Source organism: Eublepharis macularius, chromosome 17 (assembly GCF_028583425.1).
Source record: "Eublepharis macularius isolate TG4126 chromosome 17, MPM_Emac_v1.0, whole genome shotgun sequence".
Taxonomy (NCBI): Eukaryota; Metazoa; Chordata; class Lepidosauria; order Squamata; family Eublepharidae; genus Eublepharis; species Eublepharis macularius.
This window is the reverse complement of record NC_072806.1, coordinates 10,702,808-10,714,898: the sequence shown is the minus strand read 5'-3', so window position 1 is coordinate 10,714,898 and position 12,091 is coordinate 10,702,808. Positions and strand designations below refer to the sequence as shown.

Genomic DNA, 12,091 nt, shown 5'->3' with positions numbered 1-12,091 from the left:
ATTGGCTTAAAAGAATATGAAACAATCACACCGTACTGCCTCCACTAGTTGTTCACCTAGCAGAAAAGCTGGGGGCGGGGGGGGGGGCGGGCGGGGGATGAAGCACAACTCTTATTTCTGGCCTTTCCCACCTGATACGAGGGAAGAATTTGTTTCATCTCTATGGTGACATGCAGAGAACTCCTGAGTGAGCATCAGGAGACACTGGACTTCTGACAAAAATATTTTTCTCCCCCACCCATCTCCCATTCTTGCTGCCTGCACCAATATGGAATTGTGCCACAATGGCATGTATGTGTGTGTGTGTTTTGTCATACAAAATTCTCTTATCAGGACAAACCCGGCACTATAGGGAAAGCGACAGATAACACAATGTCCATAAATAATTAGTACGATTTTCAGCATATTAGTAAAAAAGACAACAAAGACTGAGGCATGCGTGGAAACAGGAAATGAGCACTCTCCTGAACAGCAAAGGACGCTGAAAACCAAATTCCCTTTTCACTGTGCCCCTGTAATTTTTGGCAGATGCTGTTACTCCCTCAGGGCATATCTATACTGCAAAGTTTAAGCAGGGACCCCTACTTCCCGGAAGACAAGGGGCTTTTAGTGGTTTAGTGGACCAAGGTCTTCCAAACTGAATTCTCAGAATCCTTGCCAGGCTACAATTCTCAGGGTTCTTCAGGGAAAGCCACGATAGTTAAGCAGATATAAAACCAACATATGAGAGGAGTTTGGATATGTTCTTTGTTCCTTTTCTACCAGGACTGCGTTCAGAATAAACTACGGTTTGTTTACTCTGTGGTTTGTGCCACGAATTCTGGCATGTCTACTAAATGTAAGTAGCAAATTGCAGGTTGGATTCTCATTTTGGTGGATATTGTGCTTTTTAAATCACCTTCTGGATTTTCCTCAGAAATCCAGGAAGCGACTATTAAATAGTTCAATAGTCAGTGATATATGAATCCTACCCCAGACTATGTGCAAACCTCGGTCCTTCTGTGTGTGGTCTCTTACCCATCTCCCAGTAGGGAGAGCATCATTCTTATACACCATCTTTATGGCTAAGTGGTTACAAGGGGTAGCAGTACCTCAATGAACTTGCAATTTGTGAATTTAGATGTCATAACAAGCTCTGACGAAGAGAGCTGTGGCTCTCAAAAGTTTATACTATAATAAAGTTGGTTAGTCTTAAAGGTGCCCTTGGACTCTTTACTAGTTTGCAAGTACAGACTAACATGGCTAACTTCTCGGGATGCATAACAAGCTCTGACCTGGATAGCCCAGGAGAACCTGATCTTGTCAGATCTCAGAAACTAAGCAGGGCCAGCCTTGGTTAGTAATTGGATGGGAGACCTCCAAGGAAGACCAGGGTTGCAGAGGCAGGCAATGGCAATAATAATATTATAATAATAATAACATTTGATTTATATACCACCCTCTAGGATGACTTAACACCCACTCCAAGCGGTTTACAAAGTATGTTATTATTATCCCCACAACAACAAACACCCTGTGAAGTGGGTGGGGCTGGGAGAGCTCCGAGAAGCTGTGACTGACCCAAGGTCACCCAGCTGGCTTCAAGTGAGGGAGTGGGGAATTAAACCCGGTTCTCCAGATTAGAGTCCCATGCTCTTAACCACTACACCAAACTGGCAAATCCCACCAGGGTATGACTTGAGGGCAGGATTTCATTTTTTCATGTCACAACAAGCCACAAAAATGAATGTGAACTGTGGCTAATAAACTACCAACTGCAAACTCTAGTTTAAAATCTCAGTTTAGCACCATCTAACAAGCCCCGGTTTCTTGAGCATCAGAGCTAACCGGGGTCTGAGCAAACAGTGATTCATAAACCATGGTTTAATAAGGCATTGAAACGCAGCCCATCTCTTCAGAGTATAGAAAGGGCAGAACTCAATTTGTAAAACTGGATTTAAAAACACTGGATTTAAAAACACTTGCCATTGGGCCACAAGATTCCCTTGTTGGACATTGATCTTGAAAATCCTAGCTTAATGCGGACAGAAAGCAAATTGGCTGATCCCACAGAAGTGCTGGAGGGCAGCTAAAGAAAAGTCCCAAGGTACACCTACCTGATTTTTAGCCTGCCTGTACAGAGTCTGTTTAATTGCCTCAGAGTCTAAGGTGGGATTATACACATCTTTAACTTCAAAAGATTCCTCGGACGCTTTGCGTAGATCCAGCCCCTTCCCAAAATGCGGAATCTGCTCCAAATCTAACAAGCCGGCTTCGTCCTCCTCAATACACCTGTACCAATGACCAGGAGGGGAGGGAAGGGGGTGACCTGTTAGCGCAACGGACGGTTCACAGATATGGCGAAGGTGAGTGTTGCCAAACTCAGAGCAGACATGCACATATGGTGGTGCTGCCAGAAGCCACGTGCAGGACACAATAAAGGGGGAGACACACAGACAAAGACAGGCGAACAGGCAGATGACGACTTTGCGCATGACACAAGGAACAGAGTGAAGCAAGGGAAGCGTGGTTGTAGGAGCTCAGATCATAAGTGTTAAGGCGGATGTTCAGCCTTGCTGGCATTTGCATTTCGGGCTGTTGCTCAGAGAGGACTATCCCTGGAGACTTTTCCAAATGATTATCAAGTGACTGTTCCCTGAGATTATGGTGTGACATCAGGATGGCCTTAAAAATACCACTCTGGTTGTAATGATGAATGGCATTTATAACAACCAAGGTTGGTGTCATGCTTAGAGTGTTGGATCTGGGACAGCAAGGTTCAATCCTTCCTCCTTTTTAGTCTACTGACTCAGACAGGGTCCTCTTTGTACCTCTCCCCAGTTCACATTACTTACCAAAGGCAGAGCTACTATCCAGCTACTATCTACTATCGGCTACTATTCAGGCCAGGAAAGCTGCAGTGGGGCCTTAGAAGCTCCAAGAGCTGGGCACGGCACCAATGACCACCAACTCTCTTGGAGGTACCACACTTGCATGGAGGCCTCTACACGTCCCCTGCAGCCTGCATGCGCCAGTTTGAGATCTGGACAGAGCTTTTTTTCTGGGAAAAGAGGTGGTGGAACTTAGTGGGTTGTCCTCGGAGAAAATGGTCACATGGCCGGTGGCCCCGCCCCCTGATCTCCAGACAGAGGGGAGTTTAGATTGCCCTCAGCAGCGCAGAGGGCAATCTAAGCTCTCCTCTGTCTGGAGATCAGGGGGCGGGGCCACCGGCCATGTGACCATTTTCAAGAGGTTCCGGAACTCCGTTCCACTGCATTCCAAGCTGAAAAAAAGCCCTGGTTCTGGATGTTCTGTGGTTGCCGCCACAGCTCGAAAGAGGATTTGCTAGGGAGGAAATGGCATTTCTGGGGGGGGGGGGTTATGCAATAGCCGCGCCAAATGGATGATTTGTGGTCACCTCATGCCTGGCCAATGAAGGGCAGAGAAAGCTGGTATTTCTTCCCACCTGCAGCACGCCTACCTTCGGGTGCGGTCGAAACTCATGGTAAGGGATGCGGCCTCTTCATCTTCCTCATCCTCATACCCTCCCTGCGGCTCCGTTGTCGGAGACGCCGTCTCGTCCTGTGACTTCCCCGTCAGGCTGTCGTCGTCTTCCTCTTCCAGTTCTTCCTCTTCCTCGTCCACGTCTTCCGTTTTGTCATTTGCAAGGCTGTGGCACTGGGAGTTGCCGTCATTATTCGGGAGTTCAGGCCTGTGGGATGCGACCGGGAAGAATCAGTGGGTGGGACTGTAAATTGAGAGCGCTGAATGCACACTGATGTTCATCTGTGGCTCCTTTCTATCTTTGGGCTATAAGCAAGCAAGCCTTAGGACAGGCAGTGAAACCAAACCATATTGCCCATGGACCAACATCTTAATCTTGCAAGGGTAGTAACTGGAGAGTGTGGTTGTCTTAGGACTGGGGAAACCTTAGTTCAAATCCCCATTCAGCCAAACTGGGTGACTTCTTTCCAGTCGCATGTGTGCTCTCTCTCTCACACACACACACATACACCCTAGCCTACCTCACAACCCATTGAAGTCAATGAGTTTAACAGGGTACCACTCTGCTTCTGACTGCACTATGAATTAAAGACGGTGTTACTTTTTGGTGGACGGAAGACCCAAGCTGTCCTTACTCAGTTTGTGTGTTTCTGAAACTAGCAAAAGGCGGTTCTCAAAATATTTAGAAGTGAGATTCACTTTGGTACTTACTGTTCTTTTGGGGACCCACTTGTAAAGTTAAGCCGTTCTACTTTCCTCCTGCCCAATAGGAAACACAGGAACCGAGTTCCAGTCCTGCCATAACTCATAATGCTATCACTCTGTGAGCTCTGCTGCCTACGACCCACAACAGGCAGCCACAGATGTCTTAGCAAGGGAGACATCAGAATTATTAATTTTATTGAGTACATTTTAAAATTCCAACTTCCTCCAAGGAGCTCAAGGTGCTGCTTACCATTCTCCCCACCTTCATTTTATCTCCTCACAACGACCCTGTGAGGTGGATTAGGCTGTGTGTGTGTGACTGGCCCAAGGCCACCCAGCAAGTTTCCAGGGCAGAGTGGGGATTCGAACCCGGATCTCCTGGATCCTAGTCCAGCACTCTAACCACTACACCACACAGCACTACAATGTTATTTCGCGCAGAAAATAAGCGCCACCCACAAGGATAACCAGAAATATTTTGATTTGTCTCTCACTCAGGCGCCATTCCGAATATGGAATTCCCAGCGCAAAAATAATAAATAAAGGCCCATTTCATATTATGAGGCATTTGGAAACATCAGAATGGAAGAATCATAATTATAGCTGACACCATACATTTGTACAGAGTGCATGAACGATATAAAAAAGGTCCTTGTTCTTTCCCCCCCCTTGGTTCATTGGTAGATTAAATATCCAGTCAAACTGAGATTATGTGTGTGTGTTTTAACATGGGTAGGAAACTTACACAGTTTCCGTGAGCCCTGCATCTTGTCACATAGGGCCAAGGTACAAGTGACGAATGACACTTGCCTGGCAAGTGAACAGACTCACATGTATTCCTCCCTGGTCACTTGCCATTCACTTGTGCTCCATGAATGGCAAGTGAACAGGGAAGAATACACGTGAGTCTGTTCGCTTGCCGGGCAAGTGTCATTCGTCACTTGTAGCTTGGCCCATAGTCTAAACATGGTGGAAAGGCCTGCTTTTTGAGTTTTTCTTTTTTTACAGACGCCGCAGGCTTCGAATTTGATTCACCCCCAGAATCAATTATACCAGTTGGCTAAGGATCACACCTTTATTTTGTATCGAAAGCCTCCTGATTTCCCAAAGGATCCCTTGGCTTTCTGATTTCCTTTCTAATTTCAGTTCGAAACATGGAATCTTGAAAGCAAACACAGAACAGAAGAAGAGTTTTGGTACTGAGCACCATTTCTGGGTTTTCCTTTGGGGCACTGGACACAGCTATTGAAAAAGCAGCGGGAGGGGGAACTGGAACTGCAATACATTTCTCCAAATAAGTGTGTGTGTGTGTGTGTGTGTGCGTGTGTGAGCCATTCATGGAGAGGCAGTGTTGTTTAGTGGTTAGTGTGTCAGCCTAGGGATGTGGACAGCCATGTTCAAATCTCCACGTGCACCTGAAGCTCACAGCATGACCTCTCTGACCATTTCTTTCTCTTTCGTTCTGTCGTTCTTTTGTTCGTTCTTCGTTCTTCATTCTTTCGTTCTTCCTTTCTCTACTCCTCTACCCTACTTAGCATTTAGTATATTTTTAGCCCATTCTTCCTCCAAGAGGCTGGCGGTGGCATACATGGTTCTTCTCTCCTCCATTTTATCCTCACAGTGACCTTGTGAGGTAGACTGAGAGAGAGCGTTTGGCCCAAAGTCATCAGGTGTCTTAATGGGGATTTGAACACGGCCCCTCCCTTCCCCCAGTTATGCCACACTGACTTTCAGTCCCCATGCATGTACCTTTTATCCGCTAGAGCCGACGACTGGTTCATCTCGCTATTTGCAATAAAGTTTCTGATCTCAGAGAAATACGAGTCCTCTTTCTCGTCTAAAAGTGCATGGTTATCTGATTCTGAGGTCGGAGAGGAAGCGTTGGTCCCAAGGTGGTTCGTGATGACCCCGGAGTGCTGGCTCACTGTGGTAAAAGATCAGGAGAAACGAGAACATTAGGAACGAAAGAGTCAAATGCCACTGGAGTGCTGGCTGAATGGCGATCAAACTTACACGCTCCCTTCCTTTGAAGAAGCAGGGATCAGAAACAGTTCCCTATTTAATTTTTTTTGCATGTTTCTTGTTTCAGTTTTCAGTAAAGTAATATAACTGTTTGTGTATTATTTTAATAAGTTTTGATTGGTAAGAGTTATAATTTAAGTGGTTATGTATGTATATTGGCTAACACTAAATTTGTTTCCGTACAGCATGTTGAGAAATGTTTAAAATGTTGCACTTTGTAGGATTTACACATTTGTAATTTAACCCTTTTTAAAATGCTTACTTGGTACACAAAAGGATTACCTAATAAATTATTTTTTTAAAAAAAAATCTAGAATGGCTACAGAGCACCTCCATTTTCAGACATCCTTTTCCTCTGAATTTCAGCTGCTAGAGGGCAATTGCAGGTGAGTGACACATATGACTTGTCCTGTTGGGGAATGGCAGCATGTGACATTTCAGGTATCAGCTGTGGTGTTGGTGGAATGGAAATATGGGATGAGGTGGAGGGAGATGTAACAGATAGACCAAATTATGAGCCAACCATGATGGTTATTCAAAAGTTCCTCTGGTTGTTTTCATTAGGCATTCAACGGAATGCCTGGAGGGGGATAAGGAGGGTCACGTCGGCTGCTCTTTCCTCTGACCTCCAGACGTTCAGTGTCCACACTTGCTCAGAACCAATGCATGTACGCTTGAAAGAATGCAGGCATCTATACATGCCATCCAAGGCCCCCCACTTAAGCTCTGTCCAAGTGTGGCATAGTGGTTAGAGTATCCAATGAGGAAACCTGGGGTCTAATCCCCACTCTATCATGAAGCTCACTGGCTGATATTGGGCCAGATATTTTCTCCCAGCCTAACCTATCTCATCGGGGGGGGGGGGAATGGGCAGAGTGAACCCTATATATGCCACCCTGTGTTCCTTGGAGGAAGGGAAAGATCATGACGAATCTATAGCCCTAATTAGTTCTGTCCATGCATTCAAATGAACCCCTGAACAGGTAAAATACGGGTAAAAGTGAGCAATGACACGGGAGTGGGGGAGTTACCGGCTCTATTTTGCTTCTATAACTCTGGATCTACGACCTTCCAGCTCACCTGGAACGTTTTCGTGTTCGTGCTTTTTCAGATGCCGGTCGAGATTGGTCTGCTGGCCGAAGCATCGATTACACAAGTGGCATTTGAATGGCTTCTCCTTGTTGTGTATGTTTCGGACGTGGCGTTGGAGGTTTGATGAAATGCTGAAAGATCTGTCGCAGTATTTACACCTGAAATAGACAGAATGCTGGGTCCATAAGCCGCTCAGACTTAAGCATGCCCAAGCCCTGTTGATTTCACAGGAAGAATTAAGTCTGGTTTGCACCTTGTTTTACTGACATCTCTCCCATTGCAATAAAAGCCACAACAGTCTTGTGCAGCCAGAATGGGTACACATGGAGGAACAGATCCGGACGGTGTCTTTTGGTACAACTCAGGGGTGTAGACTTTCCAATTTCCCGGGGGGGGGGGGCTGGGGCCGGGCCAGAGGTATTGCTATGCTAGTGACATCATAGGGAGGAGCCAATGACATCACAGGGAGGGGCTTCCATTGCCACCATCTATGGAGGCAGGGCCATGGGAGATTTAGGGAGGGCTCCGCACAAATTTAGGGGGACCCAGCACCCGTGGGGACCCCTCTAACAATGCCCTTGAGATGGGCCAAACCTAGGAAAATGTGGGAGTTGGTCAGTGGTTATAGTGCTATCTCAGCAATCTCTTGCTGTGTCCTGTTTTTGAAATTCACTTTTAGGATAGTCACTTTATGATCTATAATTATACATACCATGTGTATAGGACAAACTAATGGTCACAAATTTGACACTAAGAAAGGCAACACAGAAAAGCCTGTAAGGAAACATTTTTTAAGTTTTCCTGGACGTTCGTTTACAGGAGTCTTGATTCTGCCTTATTCATAAGGGTGACTTAGTACTGAAATTTACTAAATTATGGCATTGCAGATGCCTTCATTTGGTAAATCCATGGTTGAATCTGAACCAGGGCAGAATACAAAACAGTTGCCGTGCACTCAATTTCTGAGCAGTGTACAGAGTGCAAAGTAGTAGCAAAGTCCCATCTTCTCACTTCAAACTCATATCCTATAAGTGAGTACAAGCACATTTTGAGGCAATTCAGAACAGTGCTAGTCATAACTCCAAAGAAAACTCGCAGTTATACTACTTAGGATTTTATAGACCTTGCTTTCTTAGCACACTGCTTAAATTCCACCTTAAAAGACATTATTCACTAAATCACAGCCTGGACACAGGGCAAAAGGAAATTTTTAAAAGGCCTCTGATCTGCACCCCCCTCTTCCAATCTTGTTCTTGCAGATAAGGCTTCTCATTGCTTTAGAGAGACAGCACTCATTTTTAGGAATTGTCCTTTTCTGCAATAGATACCACCTCTCCATTTAAACATGGAATGGAAATTGAAATTGCCTGGCAGGGCCCTTTAAACTGCCCAAACCCCAGTCCCCCTACCCCCCAGCCCAGCCCCACACTTACCTTATCCTGCAGTGCAGCATCCTTCCTCTCCTCCCAGGAGGGGCGGGAAGGCCGTTTTCAGCCTCTTCCACCTCCTTGGGGGCCTGCAGGGCAACGGAAGAGGCTGAAAACGGCCTTCCTGCCCTTCAAATGGCTGCCGCGGCAGCCATTTGAAGGGCAGGAAGGCCGTTTTCAGCATCTTGAAGGGCAGGAAGGCCGCTGGGGTTTGGGCAGTTTAAAGGGCTCTGCCAGGCAGGTCCCTTTAAACTATCAGCTGGCAGGCAGCGGGGGGGGGGGACCTGCTGCAGCAGGGCCCTGAAAGGGGCAGTTTAAATGGCCGTTTAACTGGGGAAATGGCCATTTAAACTGCCCCTGTAAATACGACCCAACGAACAAGCATACAGTTTGTGGAAGTTCTGTGGAAACGAACTTACATGAACCCTGGTTCGCGAACCCCGAACCAGCCCAGTTCGTGGGTTTTTTGGGGTTGTATTTAGGTTTGTACCCATCTCTACTCCTGAGTACACTTCAAAGGGCAGTAAAGGAATAAACAGTAAACAGATGCTCTGACCAGTCTATCTTTCTAACTCTCTGGTTTCTCTCCCTATGAAACCTGAGGAACGGGACAGCATTAGAAGTGGAATCTTCTAACATTTCCTGAATGTAAATTGTAGCCATGCACTTATATTGCACTTATATTCAACAGAGGTCTTGCAATCTGACTGTTGCTACATTGAAAATGGGTGGAGCCAGCCAGGGTTAAGGACTAAGCTAATTAGTGTGTCATAGCCAAAGGTATTTTCAGGCGGTGTATAAATTATTTTTTATATAAAATTTATTTTTATAAATATAAGCAGAACAGAAAAAAGAAAATAAAAACAATAGCACAATTATAATTATGTCAAAAGAAAAAGAGTAAACATAATATAACAAACAATATAAATAACTCATGTTTTTTATATCTAGCACATATTAATCCTTGAATGTGTTTGATGTCTGTCAGAAAAGAAAGTATAGTCTCCAATATTCAGATTTTTGATCCTACAAGCATCTTCCAATTGTAACATTTCCGTATAATTAAACACATTTTGGAGAAGATGGGGGGAAGTGAAGAGAGGGGAGAGACTTCTGAGGTAAATGCTCTCTGGATTTATGGCTGTCAAAATCTCACAGGCTCTCTGGTCCTTTTATTTATGTAAACTGCTTCAGTCGCCCACAATGTAAAAGAGACACAAGCTTGGTTGATAGTTTGTAAGCTTTGTGTTCCCTTCGTAGGATCAGAAATCTTTTAGACATTTAGCCCACTGAAGCCATCATATACTATTTAAGATATTACTTCAAAAATAGTTCCTTGATAGGAGGGGAGAGAGCACATTTTGGGGAAGTTTGCCTTCTTTGTTTTTGTTTTTCCCACCTATCTTTTTCTTAGATCCATTACCCCATTCATGACTCCAAAGATCATTATCTTCTTGAAAATTGAAAATGGATTGGAAAACATTTTCATAAAAACTTTCTCTTGCATTGTTTGGTGCATATATTGTTGCTAGTGTGTACATCTTGCCTTCCAGGAGCCTGATTTTCAAAATCAAATATCTTCTATCAGAGTCTCTTAATTCTTCTGTAACATTTATTTGTAAATTGTTTATACAAACCACAATATCTTTAAAAATGATAAATTTTTAATAAACACACTAATACATACAAACAAAAAACAGGAGCAAAGCCCCAAAGAATCATAGAAATTATAATATGATATAACAGGAATGGGGGGACAATCCTGGGCTTCATCAGATATTGTAACTGAGACCCTCATGTGAGATCTGAGGGGGCTTGAGCCAGCCCCCATGTAGTTCACTGGCTGCCTGGGGGGGGGGCTCAGCCCCCCCGGGCCAAATCTGGGGGGGGGGGCTCGAGCCCCTCAACCGCCCCGTAGTTTACACCTATGGTACAACTATAGATCCTTACAACTTCTGCACTGAGACTCTGAGTGCTCAGTTGTCAAACAGGGATGTTACAGCTCATGTGTTCAGAATCTGTGTGTACAAACCCCTATGCAGAAGTGATAAATCTACACAGGACAAAAGAACATAAAGAAGAACCCTGCTGGATTAACATCTTATTTCTTGAGGTGGATAACAAGGTAGTTCTAGGAAATGCACAAGCCAGGTGTGAAATCAATACCTCTCTCCTTCTGTTGCCCTCTGGCAACTGCCACTCAGAAGTATACTGCCACCAGGCATGGAGGTTCCATTTAGCTATCGCAGCTACTGATAGATCTATTTTCTTTGTATGTGTGTGGTCCCCTTTGAATAAGAAAGGCTCTGCTAACTCAGACCAAGAGTCCATCTATCCAGAATCCTGTTTCTTATGTATCATGTCTGGTGCTCCTTTTTCTTGCGTTGTTTGTTTAACCCGAGTCCTGCTGCATTTTTTGTTGGATATCTCATCCTATTTGATTGGTAGGGTAGCCAGCTCCAGGTTAGGAAATCCCTGGAGATTTTGGGGTCGAGCCTGGAGAAAGTGCGGTTTGGGGAAGGGAGGGACCTCAGCATGGTATAATGCCATAGAGTTTACTTTCCAAAGCAGCCCTTTTCTCCAGGGGAACTGATCTGTATGGCCTGGAGAGCAGCTCTAATTCCAGGAACACTCCAGTCACCCGGAGGCTGGCAACCTTATAATCACATTCTTTTACCCTGTATATTAAAGGTAAAGGGAGTCCCCTGTGCAAGCACCGAGTCATTACTGACCCATGGGGGGACATTGCATCCCGACATTTTCTTAGCAGATTTTTTAAGGGGTGGTTTGCCATTGCCTTCCCCAGTCATCTACACTTTACCTCCAGGAAACTGGGTACTCATTTTACTGACCTTGGAAGGATGGAAGGCTGAGTCAACCTTGAGCTGGCTATCTGAACCCAGTTTCTGCCAGGATCGAACTCAGGTTGTGAGCAGAGCTTGGGCTGCAGCACTGCCGCTTACCACTCTGCGCCACAGGGCCGTTACCCTGTGTATTAAGTCTCAGCAAAAAAGGTGGGTTATAAATACTGTAAATAAATACAAGTACATTTCTATCTAGTTTCACTATCTGGGCAGGTAATCTTATTTATCATATCCACCACCACCAGAAGCAAAATCTGGGGCAGAACCAATCATGGTCATTTCATTAATAATAATGACTATGACATGATCCATAAAATTCCAGTGGTGCCTGGAGAAATGGCAAAAATGGAAATTCTTTCAACTTGCTGAAGGGGGCAGCATTGGGACACTCGAGAACAAGGATCATTTCAGACCCATTTGGTGCCTGTTGAATCAAGAAGAACGCGCCATAAATCTCTGCTTAAATAAGACTGGAGTTTTTTTTGCATGCAGTCAGTC

The 12,091-nt window shown here is 45.0% G+C and overlaps 1 protein-coding gene across 1 annotated transcript in view; it reads right to left on the bottom strand.

The window, feature by feature from the left end:
• PRDM16 (PR/SET domain 16) overlaps positions 1-12,091 on the bottom strand; it is a 321,075-nt gene that overhangs the window by 759 nt on the left and 308,225 nt on the right. The window contains exons 14-17 of the mRNA XM_055001781.1: positions 7,291-7,460; positions 5,938-6,112; positions 3,461-3,691; positions 2,097-2,271 (exon numbers count right to left, since the gene is read on the bottom strand). Of these exons, the coding sequence (XP_054857756.1) occupies positions 2,097-2,271; positions 3,461-3,691; positions 5,938-6,112; positions 7,291-7,460 (751 nt within the window). The remainder of the gene's footprint in view (positions 1-2,096; positions 2,272-3,460; positions 3,692-5,937; positions 6,113-7,290; positions 7,461-12,091) is intronic.